Source organism: Epinephelus lanceolatus, chromosome 13 (genome assembly GCF_041903045.1).
Source record: "Epinephelus lanceolatus isolate andai-2023 chromosome 13, ASM4190304v1, whole genome shotgun sequence".
Classification (NCBI taxonomy): Eukaryota; Metazoa; Chordata; class Actinopteri; order Perciformes; family Serranidae; genus Epinephelus; species Epinephelus lanceolatus.
In genome coordinates, this window is record NC_135746.1 from 18,595,406 (window position 1) to 18,613,333 (window position 17,928).

A 17,928-nucleotide genomic window follows, 5' to 3' on the forward strand; every position below is an offset into this window, starting at 1 on the left:
CGATTTTATTAGCATACCCTCCTGAAAATAAATTCATGCAACAAAACAAACTAAAAAGAGTCACATTCCAACCTGAAAACTGGAATCAGGGATCAGTCTTTTAAATCAATGTTTGCAGCCATTCTCCAAAAAAACAATTACGAGGGAGCTTTGGTGTGTGATAAGATTTAATATTTTCATAGCACCAAATACTGAAAAAGGTCAAGCACTCAAAACTGGCATCAAATATTTTCTCAGGTTTATGCTCGCCTTTACTAATGAAATATTCTAAAGCAGGAGTGGGGGAGTTTTGTCTCCCCCATCTGGCAGTGAGAGTAATTACACAAACAATGTCAACACACGTATGCCTGCAGTTGAGTTCGCTGCAGCTCCCCCTTCCCCCAGGAGTGCTATCTTTTATCCAGAGCATCCACTCTAGGATCTTTCTCTCTTTTCTTTACTGCTCCTTTGGATTTTCCACCATGCTCGTAGCTGCTGCTCCATTGCCTTCCTGCCACCTTTAGCTCTCGCTGATGTAAACACACGCATCACTTCCAGGGCACCAGCGCGTGTAAGTCGCCACTGCGAATAATTAGAGCTTTCCCTTGTTGTTGTCCATTATATCACAAGCTTAGATATAGGCTTTTCCTATTAACGTCTACAGAATGTCCTAATTTGTTTTCTATGTCTGATGAATGTGGACCTTTGTAGAATAGTACACACAAGCTGTTAACACACACTTTATTTCTTTAACTCACTATAATATCTAACGATAGAAAAAGGTATTTCTTTTCCCGTGGACTGCGGGCATGTTTCTAGTTTGATTGCTGGTTATGTACTTGGCCACCACAGTGTGACATCAGATTGCGTTTCTCCAAAAGTTCAATCTGTTTCAACTTTTCGCCGCAGGCTGCTGCGTTTGATGTAACGGCCGTCCATTTATATATGTGAGTCCCACACTCCAGCTCAAAACTTTGTCAACTATTGACTGTATTTCATAAGGAAGGTTCTTGCACAGCTGTTCAACTTTAGACAACACTGAACTTTTGAAGTTTGAATTCAGTTAAAGAAAAACATGTTTATGTTCTTAAAAGTAAGGTATCAAAGAGAGTATTGATTTGGTATCTGTTCTGAAACTCACCTAGGGAAATTTGTTTCAGACATCATCAATCGTTGGCCCAATCCCATTTCTTATTTTCACCCCTGCCCCTTGTTTTTGAGTGCACCTTTGCCCATTGGGACAAGGTTACAAAGGTCTGTGGTTAAAAAATTTAACCCTATCAAATGGGATGACCCTTCAAGACCCAAAGACCGGTAAAGCATACTTGAGTTTCACACTATCAGTCGATCAAGTAAGTCATCAAATAAAACATAAAACAGAGGCTGAGGTAGGGTGCAATATGGAAATATGTCAAAATTTGGTAGTGACATGCAGAAATAAGCAAAAACAATGTAACTTTAGTGAGCTAGCTACTCAGCAACCGAGACATCAGCATACTACTTGTGCTTTTGTTGTTATGCTTATTATAAAGAAAACGTCAATAATACATTGAAACAATAATATGATGGCTATCATTTTTAAATCTTTATCAATGAAGAAAAAACATTTATGGGTTTGTTTTGTTGCTTGAGGAGCCATCTTGCCCATGATGTCTTGTCACACTCGTTAAAGTGTGCCCTTGAAAAATCTCCATTTGGAGGGTCATGTAGCCCTAAAACTTTGCCCTAGCCCTCCATCCCAGTAAGAATCAGGAAGACTTATCCCGAGATGTGAATGCATAAAACGGAGGGGTGAGAGGTTATGACTGAACAGTTGATTATTTTTTAATGTTCAGTGAATTACATGTCCATTTTGAAAACTTGAAAGCCATAAAATGTTAATTAAGTGTGGTTCTTTCAGACGGACTGAAGGGCATACTGTAGGAAGGCTTCTGAAAGTTACTGGTTGACAAATTAGAACACCACCAATGAAACTTTCACCTTGATGACATCTCAAATCATCTTTACATCCTTCAGCCTTCCGTTTGACCTTCTCCAGAACAATCACAATACCTCTCTGTCTCTCCTTTCCCATACGCTAGTCTCATCTTCACCTCCCGTCCCTCCTCCGTGCCATCTAAGTGCAGAATTATAGCACTTACAGATTAATTACTGCAGAGGAGACGATGGCTGAAAGGATGGCTTGATAGAGGGATGGACGGATAAATGAAGGAGAGTGACAAAGGAACAGTGAAAAGAGCCATATTTATAGCGGTGCAACTCATTCATCATGGGCCCATTAAACCAAATGGACTGGGTGACTGCAGTGTCACTGGCAGGGCAGACTGACACACAGGTGGCATGGGGCTCTGCTTGTGTTTGTGTGTGCGTGTCAGTCTGCTTTCTACCTGCCAACTTGGTTTGATGATTGAATGATTAATGAGCGACTGGACTACGGATGGCACAGCAATTCATGATCAAGTCTGGGAGCAATTAGTGCGTGCACTTGTGCGTGCTCACCTTTCTGGGTGTATGTGTGTATTAATATGTCATCAAGAGAGTGAATTGTGGCAACCTGTTTACCTTTTCCATTATTTTGAGAATAAAAAGAGAGAGAGATAAGGTTTAAAAGTGCCTCACTCTGCTATTTTGAGAGGCGCAGAGCAGGAGATCAGTGTAATTTATAGCTTCCTAATTTTAATGTTTGGCTCCCATTTATGACTGCCGAAGCATGAGCCAGGGGCAGAAGAGAGAGAAAAATGAAACAGTAATCCTGAGGGATGAAGACATCATTAAATGCCAGTAACGTCCGGAGATAAACCAGAGGAAAGTGGTTAGCTGGCCACGGTAAAACACTAGAGGACAGCCAGCAGAAGACTGGAGGCCATTTGAGGCTTCATGGTTGGTCAGTGGAGCTTAAATATTGAAGCGCTTTTACAGGATTGAGAGAGGCAGGTGTTAGATCGCTGAGAAACATGGAAGAGACTGAGGTGCTTAATGACAATTAACTAGGAGAAGATGCACCAAAACTTAATCTCTTACAGTACTGATTACCTGCCAAAAACTATTATCAGTGATGCAACTCCTATGTATACTGACCACTTTGACCAACCTCTGGTTGCTGTGACTCCAAAACCTTTACACGAACATAAAGCTGGAAAAACCTGTGGGGAAAGTCGCCAGTGTGGAAATGCTGGCAGAGACAGATACAAAGCAGTGAAATAGCCCGACAATAAATCTCGCCTGTTTGAGGCTTATAATGTTCAGCTTTTTGAACACTGTATCAGATAGGTGTTGATTCATGTCACAAACTGGCTCAGAGAGTGTGACAGGAAGGAGTCCATGCAAGAAATCTTCTACGGATAAGAGTGGAACACCAGCCATTTTATTCAAGTATCTTTAAAGGGACAGTTCACCCCAAAATCAAAAGTACACTTTCTTTCTCCTACCTGTAGTGCTATTTATCGATCTAGATTGTTTTGGACTAGATGCACTCAGCTTTTGGTGCTCAAAACGCCAAAAAAATAATACATTTGAAAAACTCAACAGCATGTGTCTCTTTCCAGACCTTATTGGGAGCAATTTGATGTAGGAACTATTTTCTTGCAACAGAACTGCCAACTGTATCACTGTGCATCTACTGCTGGCTCACCTAGCACCACTGAGCTAGCTAACGTTACAGCTCAGCCAAGGAGGACACCATTAATGTTTACATCTTGCACTGTCATGAGCACGAGCCTTTAGTCCATTAGTAGATGGCACGCTTCCTTCTGCACAATGATTTGATTGGCAGGTGTAGTTCGGTATTTATGTATGTAATTATATGGATATTGTATTTGTGCCTGTTGGTCTTGCCAGATTGACTTGCCCCCACAGAGGATCACAATGGATATAGGCCTGCGGCTTTCTTGTATAATTCAATCCTCGACAGCTGTACATATATGTGATAACTCTCTTCAGGTGAAGCAGTTTTATATGTATTTTATGACTGTCAATTCTATCCATCTATCCATCCATCTATCTATCTATCCATCTATCTATCCATCTATCTATCAGATGGGTGTTCCACTCAATTGCAGGACTACCACAGGACTAAACGCCTGAATTGTCCCCGAACATGCGGATATTCTAGTTTCTCAAAATAAGGAAAAAAGCAATCTGTAGGTCACTTTGAGAAGAGTTGGTTTAAATTAGTTCAGTCACACTGTTGTAAGTTGTTCATTCTCAGGCCAGCTTTATAAGCTTTAACTAGCCTTGAGCTGCATTAGGGCTGCAACAACTATTTTTATCAGCAATTAATGTGCTTCTTACTTTCTTGATTGAAAACTCTGGTCTCCAAAATGTCGTAAAATGGTGAAAAACTGTTCATTGTTATTTCCAAAGCCCAAAGTGACACCTGCAAATTGCATTTTTTTGTCTGACCAGCAGTCCAAAAACCTAGCCTGGAAATCCAGACCCAAATCTAGAAAGATTTAGGGTCTGGCTATGAGTAATGCAAATGGCCCAACTCGAGGGGCGGCACCAAGCATGCATTTGAAATATCACTGCATGCAATTGGATAACACTACGACCAATCAGAACAATACGCGGGGTGACGTATCCAGAGCGCTACCAGCAGAGCTAACTGGTAGATTAGACTCTTGCTGTATCTGGTCGGCAAAACAGCACAAACATCCTTCTTGCAAAGGAAAGATTCGAGCGCCGTCTTCTGTTCCTCTTTTAGAGAAAAAGCCAAGTCTAACTCGTTTATTGTAGTAGCCAAAGCCGTTTCAAACAACTGGTGTTCATCCGTAGCCATCTTGCAGTGTTTACTGACTGATTCCAGACTTTGTCGTCATAGCGCTGTCGTCATCTGTTTAGCTCGCCTCTGGCCTGCCTATATCAGATACACCAATGTGATTGGTGCAGCTCGGCTACAAGGGCATGGGTAATGAGCATTATTACTGATTGCCAGAGTGACTCACTGAGCAAATTCAAATTGTGCTCTCGCGAGAACTCTGGATTTCCAGGGTACCAAAAACCACAGACTACTTAGTCTACTCTCACAGGGGGCTGAGAAAATGAGCAAATATTCACATTTGTGAGGGTGAAAGCAGTAGGTTTATTTTGGGCATGTTGCTCAATAAATTATTTAAACGATCATTCAATTATTAAAATAGCTGCAGATTAATTTTATGGTTAAATAACAATTTGAATTATCTTGCAGTTTGACACTTTGTCCATGAAGTGAGATTTGTCTGCCTTATTTTTGAGTAAATATTTGTCATCATATTGGACATGAGCTGCTTTAACTGATAACACATTATCAATTATGACTTTAAAATGAAAGTAAAATGTGGATTTTCATGTGCGTTGTTATGCATGCATTCTTTTTTTACATAATTAGCATTCCAAAAAGATTTCTTCCCCATGCCTGTAATCTATCTTAAGACCATCATGTGAGCTCATGTGCTGGCATATTCCTCAGATGCGTGTCTAAGTACAATGACCTGTATGCGTTAAGTGCGTGACTACAAGCTTGTGTGTGTGTCCCCGTGTGTATACATACGTGCTGGAAGCAGCTGCGCACACTGGGTTCGATGTTGGAGCCTCCGAAGGCGGCCACCTCCCCTAGCTGCCTTGGGACCTGGATGGCTTCGTGAAGCAGCAGACCGAGCTGCCTCTGGTCACATGTATCACCTGCTGACGCTACCTGGCTGAAGAGGTCTGAGGGAGATTGGGTGGAGGTGGATGAGGTAAGGAGAGGGAGAGGGAAGAAAAAATAGACAAAGAGGGAGTGAGAAAACGAGTCAAAGCATGTGGGTGATATTTAAAATAAAAGACATAGGTATAAATAGCTGTGGAGGGAGAAAGTGTGACTGTAAGTGGGAGGGAGAGTGTTAGTGCGTTTACATGTGGGTGGGAGTTGGTGGGGAGAACGCACATGAAATGAGCGAAAAGATGCATTTTTAATCTTTCTGTCTTACTTCTTACATGCCAGACTCTTTCTCCTCTAATCTCTCCCTGCCTGCAATACTCCACCACATTCTCTCTGAGATTGACAGAGCTGTACTGGATATGGACGCCTGCCCAGTGACACGCAGTCTCGGCCAGTTAACACATTATATTTTAGAGGAAGTTATGGAACATCTCCAGAGCTCATGCACAAACTGAGCAAAGAGAGCAGAGAGGGTAATCCAGAGGAAGAGGGGAGGGAGAGGGAGAAATGAAGGGCATGACAGGTCTTTCTGCTCCGCTTGTAGCTGACTTTGATCTCTGTGTGAGGCCTGGCCCTGATGCCAGCTCCTGTTAAGTACGTGTGCGCGTGGTACATGCAAACACCAGCGAAGACGCGTGTTTGTGACCCCCTTCCTTCACACACCTCATGTCATCTGACTGATCAGCACCCACATCTCCTACTCACTTTTTCTGCTACAAGATTACATTTGACATGCGCAAGCGTCACAGAAAGAGTGTCGAATGGCAGCACGCCTGGTTAGGTGTATGTGTGTGTTGCAGTGTAGAAATATGCACGGGACTGACAGCCAATGAGACTCTAAAAGAGTAAAGGAGGAACGACGCAATCAAGCGTGCTTGATACCCTTCTCAGGCTAATAGAAACTGCCAGTGGAACGAATAGGCTCAGGGATACCATGGCAAGAGAAAGGGAGGGGAAAAAGGAAGAGGGGAAGGAGGACGGAGAAAAGAAGGGAAGCAAGAGTAAGTAAGATAGGACAGAAGACAAAGTGGCACTGTTGGATGGATGAAGGATGGTGTGAGCTGTGACAGCAGAGGAAGATAGACACAGAGAGATAAAGCACCAGAAACAAAGAGCAGGAAGCCAAAATGACGGTCTCCTCCCAGTGCAGCAAGCCTATATTCACGCTCGCTAATCCTCAAAAATAAATCAGAATAGAAAATTAAATAAAGAACAGGGGAAGCGCGTAGGAGGTCTCTCTTGCAATTAGACGACCCGTTCTCTGTCTCCTCTCTATCTCTGTTTCTGTGAGTTTGATTAATACTGCTGGGATTACAGCCGTGCTGAACAGTATGGGATGGACTCACCGCAGACTGGCCTCTACATGGGTGGTGGGGTGGGGTGGGGGGGCAGGACAGCGGTGTGTTTAATTGCATATGTACATCAGCAGATATCTTACGTACTCTTGAACACTTACATTTGTATTTCTCCTCCAGATGTCCCTTGCAGAGAGAGAGCAAACCGATCTTCATGGATAGGACACGGATCTTGCCACTGCGACCACTGCAGGGACCACACACACACACACACACACACACACACACACACATATATATATATAAGACCGTGGCAATGTGTATGATGTATTCATTGTGGGTGTATGTTTGTGTATAAGCAGTATGTTTATGTGTGTTCAGTTCAGCTCAGATCTTAAATCTATGCAGCAGCATTGATGTGGAATCATTACACGCTTGTGAGGAGAAGAATCTTCAAACATGAATGTGTGCTCTAGTACTTCTCTCATGGTTGGAGATAGCTGCTGAGTTTATTAATACATTTTCTGCATACCCACAAACCACAAAAATTTAAACCAGTAAGTATATTGGTTTGCCACATGTCAACACACGTGCCCACGCTCTGTACACTCTTAGAAATAAAGGTTCCAAAGGGGTTCTTCCCGAAGAGCTGAGGCTCTACCCAGAACCACCTGTGTTGAACGGACACTATGTTAATTAGTTAATGGTCAGAGATACTGTTCACTCTGCCACTGAGCATCCTGGTAGAGTTAAAATCCACTACATCATTGAAATAGTAAAGACTGTGGTGGTTGTTCATAAAATCTCCACCCCCTAAAAATACTCATGTGAACCATTAGTGTTGCGGGTTCCGATGGACCACATCAGCCCATGTCCTTTAGAAGCTTCATGAAACCTGAGGCTGCTGGCCGTGGTTCAAACTAACTTATTAAACTAAAACCGTGATCAGTGCAATATAAAAAGGTTGTTGGTAGAACCCCGTGGTGGGTTCTAGATAAAACCCTTGAAACGAAACCAGTTTTGGAACATTGCAGAGAAGAGTTGCAGCGGTATGAACTGGTCTGAGCTCAACTCAAGCCAGCTGATGATGTCACCTGCAACTCCACTTGTCACATTCCCAGCGGCTGGTTTTAGAACTTAAAGCTCGTCACCTGTTTCAACAGCCAATCATCTTGTAGTGTAGTTTGCAGGTTAAGTCAAAATGACAGGTGTTCCGTCCCCGTTGAGCCCACTGCGTTTGGGCCGGCGTCAGACGGTGGGTTGCTGCTGATGCTTGCTGTGTGCTTATCCCCCCCCCCCACATACACATCTCATTGACTGATTAATTGGTGCTGGTTATTTATATTATCATGGCATATTTATTATGAATACAGTCCATCTGATGCTTATTTTATGGTTTTCACTGTTGCATCACTACTACAAACGTAACTGTAGCCAGTATCTCAATATCACGTGTATCAGGATGATACACCTTCTCATTTGGTTGCATTGGTGTGAAACGTTGCAGAACAGCACACTGCAAGTAGTTGCCTGTTTCAACTCATCTTGTCGCGAATCTTTGGTCTGAACTGGGCTTCAAACCACAGAAGGGCTCGTTGTAGAACCTCACATAGGGGATTCTGGGTAGACCCTTTCACAGATTGTCCTAGGTATAACCCTTTATGTTGGGTTCTAGGGAAAACCCTCTAAAAGAATTCAAGGTGGAACTTTTACAAAAGGTTCTAAAAAGGGTTCTCCTACAGGGACAAGACCAAGAACCCTATGTGGTTCTACTTAGCATTTACATTTATGACAGTGTAGGCCAGTGCAGTGTATTTTAGAATGTTCATATGCATGTGTGGTCTCAGCAAACACAGTGTGTAACAGCCATTTGTATTCCAACAGAGGCACTTGCTGGTGCAGACTGTAAAGCATGTTGACAGAACATGTAGAATGAGTGTGCAGATATGTATAACATAATCATCATGCACAGAAAACATCATTTCAGATGGATTTGAAGATGCGAGAGCAGGATGATGAGATGCATCAGTTCTGCCATTTTCATCCATTCTGATTTAAGACATTTTACATGCTGCATTTGGAATAAACAAACTTCATATTATAGCAACTCTGAATGCAGTCATCAAGTCCATTTTCAAAAAGTGAGGATGCAGGCGGGGACACGCACGATTACCAGGTTTTGTCATAATCTGTGACAAATTCGGAAAAGCAACGAGTCTCATTTGTAATTTTCCATCCTAAATATGTAACAGATGGCATACGTACGTGTCATAAACATTGAGCAGCCAGTTTAGACACATGTCAACACAGAGCGGCACGTTGACCAGGTCTTTGTGCTCCTGCTCCAGGCCGTCGTAGATTGACGTCAGGCAGTTGATGACGTCGGGGACGGACAGCAGCTGATTGTTGTTGGTGAGCTTGTGCTGCTCGAAGGTGTTCTGAGCCACGCTGAGGTCCAACAGGTCCACTGCAGATGAAGAGGGAGAGAGCGGACAAGATGAGAGGAGATATATGGAAAAGAAAACAGAGGACAGGGTAGGAGAGAAACAATGAGGGAACACAAACAAAAAAGATGGGGAGAAAAGTGAAAAGTGAAGAACAGAGGAGAGTTGAAGAAGGTTAACAAGAGCAGAGAGCGGCAACAAAGAAAAAAGTTTTTTTTTTTGAAAAAACGGGGGTGGCAGGGGACGAAAAGAAATAAAAGGGCGAATTAGAGCCATTAGTAACCTTCTGACTTGCTCAATGGGCTTTTGGTGGTGGCTCAGATTTTTCTAAAAATGCCAAATCTCAACAGGATGAGGAGTTGAAAATGGCACAGACTATTCATAGAGGCACTTAAAAACTGCAGACTTGACTGATATTTTGTCCAAAATAGTTCAAAACAACTAACTGAGAAAGTCTGCTGGGACTACAGAAAGAGAACAGATGGATCATTGTGCTGAAATATTAATATGAGAGAGAAATCTGAACAGAAAAAGACAAATGAGGAGAAAATGTCAGACAGAGAGCAGTCTAGTTTCTTCTAATTTAATTTGTTGGCTACATTTTCAATGACAAAGAAGAAAGAGATCATATTTTACCAATGTCTCAATTATACTTCCATAGCCTTCTCTATATTGTAGCTATCACTTATGTATCTTTAAAGTAAGAGTAGAAAAAAAGACAAAACTGGCTAATCGAGGCTTTTGGGGCAACACAATCAAAGTAGCCAGATGCACAAACACACAAAAACACACCAAGGCAAACAAAGTAATTGACAATTTGATCAAATACAACACACTTTCAGCAGCTGTTGTGTGGACTGGATACTGCCATTCACACACACACACACACACACACAGTCCAATTGAAATATGTTGGTATTTTTAGTGCTTGCATCAGTAAGCTTTCTGTTAGAAACGTTGCATAATTAAAATTGCTGGGAGCTTTGAATAGACTGTGCAGATCTCTCGTCGGATTTACACTTTTTGATCCAGCACCTGTAAAAGTTTTTTGGATGTGCACACTTTTCACCCTACTTATTTTTAGTGTTTGCACAGCACATCAAGAACTCTCCATCTTCACAAGTTATTTTGTTCATCACTGAGTATTATCTTCTTAGAGTAGGCAACAAATCTTTCAGTGGGATGAGATTACTTCACCTGTTTCATATGATAAAGTGCATCAAGAAAGGTCTGGAATAGTTGCTGTGTTACCAATTTCTTACTACATGCTGATTCCGAGGTGGTTTTGAGCATGTCTTGTGTTCACACTAGAAAACTGTGAAAATATATAAAGTGTTCTCAAAGCAGGCAGCATGAACTAAGTTCGATTCTGATGTATGTCACCCTCCCACATTGTAACGCACAGTTGCTAATGTAATACTGTGCAGTATCTTACAGCATGTAGTACATACTGTAAAAGAATATGTATGGATCTGGGACACAGATCAAGTGCTCTATTCTAGTGCGTTGTTCTGCTTTTTTCTGTTGTATCGAGATAATGACACTCCCCAGAGTGATGAGACAAAATTAGTTTAAGGAAGAGATTGGCACTTTGGCAAATGTGCTTATTCACTTTCTTGCTGAGTTAGATGTAAAAATCAATACCACTCTCATATCTGTCTGTTTAATATGGGACTGCACCTTGCAGTTGGTTAGCTTAGCACAAAGACTGGGAACTGGGGGAAAAGCTAGCCTGGCTTTTGTCCAAAGGCAAGAAATCCTCCTCTGGGTCATTAATTAACACATTATGTCTAATTTGGTTGTGTTGGCAAGAAGGCAATTACATCTTAATTTCCAAAAATGTTTAAATATTCCTTTAAGATGATTGTTTTATGCAGTAAATAAACTGCTGACTCAAAACATGTGTGGAATTAGTACCTAGTGTGGTACACTGTTTAACAGAGGAGGTTGCCTACAACACCACTTATCACCGACCTACAATACAGTCTTGGGATCCCTCTGACAACTTAACACCCATTCACACTTAGACCTATCTAACCCTAATGACACAGATGATGGCTGGGTGGGTCAGCAACTCATGTGACCTTAACGACTCTGAATCTCAGAGCTCACATGTGACCTCAGCAACTCTGTAAGGGTTCACACCCCCACAGCGTTTAAAGCCTGCGACTCCGCACCAGTCCAATAGAATTGAACGAGGTCTGTGGATTATCTTGAGTGATCGGGTTGTGATTTCTGGAAAAAGACGTTGCTGAGTTTATTAAATGTATGTGTTGGGCATTTAGAGCACCACAAGCTGAGTGCCATCTAGTTCCATTATATTGGAGAGAAGGCAGACAACTTTCCGGCCAATAACTCCAACACTCAGCAGCTCACACCAAAATAATCTAGACTGATAAACAGCCCGACAAGAAAGAGGAAAATATGTATTTTTGATGTTGGGATGAACTGTCCCTTTAAGGGAAAGCTCAGATCCTGATGGGATTCTTAATTAGCGCTTATTCAAGGTCCACTGAAAAGGTTAACCAGTTAACCCAATCTCTGTTATGTGATCTGTGATCTATATGATATAAATACACAGTGTGCTGTTTGCTATAGGTGGTTAATTAACATGGATATAGAGCATTAATTAAATAAATGTTACAAACCATTCTCAACTTAATTAGACCTACTCTTTATATACATCTCCATACTGTACTTCCATCCAACAGATACTAAAAGGTTCAGAGACTTTTTACTGATATAATACAGAGTGAAACAATGCACAGAGGTTTTCATGAGGCAACCCTCTATTGCTCCGCTCATCTCTCCCTCTGACCCTTCTCCACAAACCATTTGAACTCCCTCTCCTGCAGCTCTCATCTCGTTCACCTCTTCTCCTCACTTAAGTCTCCTCATTTGCCCCGATGCGTGCTCCTTGTCAACACCTCTGTGGCTCCTCGCCTTATGTTGCCCCCTTTTCCCCAGACAGCACTAATTACTGGGGCGTATCCACGTGGAGCGGGCACAGCAGGGCAACCACGCTGTCAGGAGGCAAAACTTTACTTCTCTCTAGCTTTCTCACTTCACACGCAGATACGAAGCTACAAGATATGAAAGGCTGTGGCACATTAGCTGGATGCCATGCTGGCTCATTTGTGCTTCGCCGGCCCCGTGGCATAGACTTAACCCAATTAGACGTTTCATAGTATCCCCGTCGTGTGTGTGTGTGTGTGTGTGTGTGTGTGTATGTGCCATTCACTACCACACATTTACAAAACACTGATACAGGCACATACACAGGTCTCCAAGCAACGATTTCACATGAATCCAGGCTAATAACTACTGATCCTTCTGCGCTGTGTGTGTGTGTGTTTGTATGCGTGTGTTTTGCGCAGTGACTGTTCTAATCTAATGGATGAAATTGAATTGCAGTGCCCCAAGTCGAAACCACTCAGGCTAATGCATTCCCATCACAAACACACGCATGCGATCAGAGAGCCAATATGAGATAGCAAACTAAAACGCCTGAATCATTCAAACTCATTAACAACCAACCAACACAATAACACACTTTGATACCCACGATTATTCAGGTCCACAGGCCCATGCCACACACACACACACACACACACACACCTACATGAGGCACAGTATATACTTTGTCTGTTTGTTCCAAACATGCACACAGAGAAAACTTCCTACAAACAGCGGGATGTAAATGAGCAGTGTGGGCTCGCAGTGTGTGTTGCTATAATAATGTCAACAGCTGGATAATAGTTAACATTTGTCACCATTATTACACTGTAGTGAGCACAGCTGCCATGCTGGTTGAAACCGCACAAAGGGGGGGAGTCTGCATGCACCTGCAGTGTGTGTGTGTGTGTGAGCGTGTGTGTGTAGATGGGGCTGATAGCCACCTGAGACTGTAGGTAATAGCCGCCTTTTATCAAAGCTTCCATTATAAACGACAAAACAGCAGCTCTCGCGTTGACAAAATTTTTTAAAAAGTGCTGCGTAAAAAAAAAAAAAAAATCCCACCTGTGCACAGCAAATGAGGCTATGCTCAACAGGCTTAACACAATCACCAGCTGTGACTGTGCATGGTCGAAATCATGTGCACACATACAAACACACACATCGACACAGTGTGTGTAATTTTAAAGCCAAAATATCCTTGGCTCCTGCGCAGTTTCTGGCACAGCATCTGGCAAAGCTTCAAATCATTACTGCATCCCCTCGTTGCACCTAGACTTCAAAAGAAGCAGACCACGACTGTAGGTAGGTATTAAGGTGTGTATGAGTGTGTGTGTGTGTGTGTCTTACTTACAGCACAGTGCCTTCTGTAGTCTGCGGATCTTCATGGCTGTTCGGTATGCTGAGAATCTCACATTGTTTAAGTCCGCTACAGGCGGGGATAGAGACAGAGGGATGAAAGGTAGACGGACGAAAAGAACACAGAGGCAGAAAATCAGAAAACAAAGTGCAAGAGAAATCTGGCTACTGGGCAACGTAAGCAGGACCTCTGTCTTCAATGAAAAGCCGCCTTTTTGTTAGTTATTGTCTGTAGAGATGACCGAGGGGAGGGGTGGCTAATGTGGACTGTGTAATTAGGTTAGTGAGTTCGGTCTCAGTGGGGGCCGGTGCTATTTGTTGAGCTGCTGGCCTACAGCAAACGCTCCCAAAGTTTCACAGCTTATTACTTATCCGGCTGCTCATTAAAGAACGGTCATACTAGCCACCCCGCTGGGACAGACACATGCATGTGGATATTAACAGGGAGCAGCAGAGTGAGAGCGAAAAGATCAAGGTGCAGTTTTTATCACGTTAAAGAGTAAACTAACGAGAGAGAGAAATGGGCCTACAGGATTTTGTCGATCCCTCACAAGGAAACTGAGAATACAGCGTGAAAACTTTTCAGTGAACTTTTTACTGAAGAGATGCCCTAAACAGGGTTCCCATTAATGTTTACCAATCAATTTTCAAACCTTTTCCACAATATTTACCCCATTTCCATGACTTTCTATAGGCCTATTTTATAAATCATAGGGCACAACAGTGAGGCACTAACTCCAGTGTGCTGTGCCCTGTGACAGGCACTATGGCAAAAATGTAGCATGGAATGAGGGATGAAATGCCTCTCAGTATACACAAACGGTACACACAAAGTCCTAACGTTTCTGGCCTGGCTACGGCAGGCTTGAAATATGTGCTGACTCTGGCAGTCTGTTCAGTGGCCTTTTGGCTGTCTTGATGCTTTTTCTTTTTAGCATGCCTGACAAGAGTTGCTTCCCCCATGCTGCTATCATCAAAGGTTTGGGTGCAGAGCCTACATCCAGCGTGGGTAAGGTCTACAGCCGTACTTTATGAAACTCGCATTTTCCTCTGCATTTTCGGACAACTTTACTGTTGGCACTTGCTAACTTTACTCACTCGTTAGACATTCCCGCAACTAGGTGCATACATCAATGTGTATCACGTGATACAAGTGTCATTTTTAAAGACACAGCTTGGCACTAGATTTTAAGTTATTAATACAAGGAACATATTTTACATAACGTTAGACATGTTTTAGGATTTTTATAATCACACTTTTTTAAATGACAGCCAAAATGTATAATCAAAACTTTTCCAAAACATTATGTTAATTTAAAACCACTTCCAAGTCATGAAAACAGTTTTTCTGATTTTATAACTTTTCCAAGAGTTCAATGATCGAGGGGAACCTTGTATAAAACTGCTCATAGCGAATTCTGTGGATTTTCCAGATTGACAGGAACATAATTTCTGAACAGAATGGCTGCTACTGATTTTGTTAAATGACATATGTTTATACTTGAAGCACCACAACTTAAAATGAAAATCAAATCCAACGTCTGGTAATGGAGGAAATCTCAGGGACAGTATGTGCATCAGAGTGGTGCAGGGACGTCTGAAGTTGGGTTAGGTTAATGGGTTGGGTTAATTGGGTTTTAGATTATTGCAAAAAAAAAACAACAACAAAAAAAAAAAAAAAAAAAAAAAAAAAAAGAAGCTCTGTGACAAAAAAAGAACACAAGACAGCCTTCACAAATGAGCATAACGTTTTATGATTTCTGAAACCTAAATGAAATTGCCAGATGTGAAAAGGCTAACATTTCTCCATAAACACACTACACCACGCTTACATGGCTTCAGCATCACCATCACTAAACTTGTTCAGCGTAATGAAGTTTAATATCCAATTTAACAACTTGTTAGCAACCTCATTTTATGTCATAGAACAAAACATGAAAATCTTTGAAGCTTGTGTTATCCACAGACATCATTTTAAGATGAGGGAACCAGAAGTGCAAACATGCTGATTCATTTTCTGGTTTTAGGACTCATTCCTGCACCACTCTGTACCTTATAAAATGGCCAAATGAAACCCAAACCATCTGATTGGTCTCATATCAACAGAGATAACTGAGAAAATGTGTTTTCTGTAATGACATAACCTGCCCCTTTGACAAGGTTTTTGGTCTATCAAGATTATTTCAGGACCTGAAGACAACAAGTGATTGTGAGTGTGTGCTTCTTACCTAGTGACTGGTAGAGCTCTGTCATCTTTGGATGGTCCCAGCAGGTTGTCTGTGTCTGATGACTGAAAACCACAACAACAGAGGAGAGAACCATTAGACTGAGAAAACACACCAAAAAAACACATAAGCTGACACACAGCGCAGAACAGGAGCCCCTAAAGTCAAAACAAACACACAGATACTCACAACCACTTTCAAGGCTTATCACAAAAGAAAATGTCAGACAAAACTACTTCTAAAGCTAAGGAGCACAAAAACATACACAAAGATAGCACAACACAAAAACCTGGCCAAATAAACACAAGCTAACATCCTTATTATCATTGTGGCTTGGTGTGTATAAACACTGTCGATGGCTTTATTGCCGATTCTTTTGTTATCGCATGCAATTTGAGGACAGAGGTCACAGATTCCTTCACAAATCCACAAAGCATGACTCACACACACAAAACCAAAAAATCTGTCTGAATGAAACTGCAAGAAAACACACACACACCTACACACACGAACTGTGAATTTCTCTCATCACCAGAGCATCTGTCTTTTCAAACACCATGGGACATAAATATGAGGGGACCGAGTCTCAACTCACTATTTACATTTCTGCCTCAGACAGAAGCCTCACACATACACACACATGCACACAAACAAAACAACATGAACAAACCAAAAACTACTACAAAACTGATGCTATAAAAATAAATAAAATACGACTGCACTATAACTGATCAAACATGGTTGCCTTCACACACAGGAAAGCAAAGAATCTGACTTTCCGCAAGTTGCGGCTGCCAATCAGTGCTGTGGCCATGATGTGGCTGTGTGTGTGTGTGTGTGTGTGTATTTCAGCAAGGCATCTGGCTGTCAGAGGCCGCACTCAGATCTGTGAGGAATGTTTGAAAAGATCTCTGGAAGACTTTTTTTTTTCTTTAAATAGAAGTCTGTTTTTGAATGCAGACACTCCCTTGTGGTTTCTGCGATGGCTCGCTCTCCGCTGACAGCCAGCAGGAAGTGAAGTGGAGTGCTGACAGTGAACTGAGGTGGTGAAGTGGACGACAGGAGCCCTCCTCGCACGCAGATGTTCATCACTATTCAACGGCTGTACAGACCGATGACCCCTTTCACACCTGCACAGACATCGCTAATGCCGGGGCCTTGCGGTGCTGTAGACAGGCTCGTGTTTTACTTTTCAAGGAGCTTGCCTGAATGACAAAGGGCTCCAATAAATCCATGTCGGGGGATTCACTGATATTTGCTGCACACAAACACACAACTGGGGGGGGGGAATGTTGGTGATCCAGGCCACAATTGGCCGGTCTCTATCACCATAAAACATTTTTGTCACTGAATTGTAGAAGGGTACATCAGAGACGAGATAAAGACGGTGCAATGATGGGACACACAATCAACTTACTACAAACAAAAATCTGTATCGTATTTACACGCACGCACACATACACACCTTCCATCAACAAAAAGATTAGAAAGCTTGTGCTTATATCCACAACTCATGAATGCCATAATGAGGATGGCTGAGTTGTCAGGTTCAACTGTACTCAACGCTTTCCCGTCAATGCATTTCCTTTGTAATGTCTAAGCAATCTTTTTGTTGTCCTGTATGTAGGAGGAGAAAATAGCAAACTGTTGGCACATTTACTACAAAGCTGCTACAGTTTAGATAACGCAGCGGGAAACATTCATGGGCGAGAGGAGCGGCATCAGAGAATATTAAAAGGCATGGGACAAAAACAGATTTTCTGGCGGATATTTGAAAGCTTCTCGGAGATAACAACAGCAGTACATCCTCGGTGAACCGCAACCCCACTGTGAGGTCTTCTCAATCTACGGTTGCTATCACACCACTAATTTGGTTTGTATTAAACAAACAAACCAAGAGCTGCACGCTTGCATCCACATGGATTTATATAATATACACGTCTACTACAAACATTACTTGCACAGATCACTTGTGGCAGTGGCGTAAGGTGGTT

At 42.2% G+C, this 17,928-nt stretch overlaps 1 protein-coding gene across 12 annotated transcripts in view; it reads right to left on the reverse strand.

Moving 5' to 3' along the window:
- Nucleotides 1-17,928, reverse strand: part of utrn (utrophin) — a 243,729-nt gene that overhangs the window by 47,186 nt on the left and 178,615 nt on the right. For 11 of the 12 annotated variants that reach the window (XM_033647959.2, XM_033647960.2, XM_033647962.2 and 8 more), the window contains 5 exons: nucleotides 15,938-15,999; nucleotides 13,705-13,779; nucleotides 9,217-9,418; nucleotides 7,113-7,198; nucleotides 5,507-5,664 (listed from right to left, as the gene is read on the reverse strand). In XM_033647959.2, the coding sequence (XP_033503850.2) occupies nucleotides 5,507-5,664; nucleotides 7,113-7,198; nucleotides 9,217-9,418; nucleotides 13,705-13,779; nucleotides 15,938-15,999 (583 nt within the window). The remainder of the gene's footprint in view (nucleotides 1-5,506; nucleotides 5,665-7,112; nucleotides 7,199-9,216; nucleotides 9,419-13,704; nucleotides 13,780-15,937; nucleotides 16,000-17,928) is intronic. The other variant, XM_033647957.2, reaches the window with a different exon arrangement.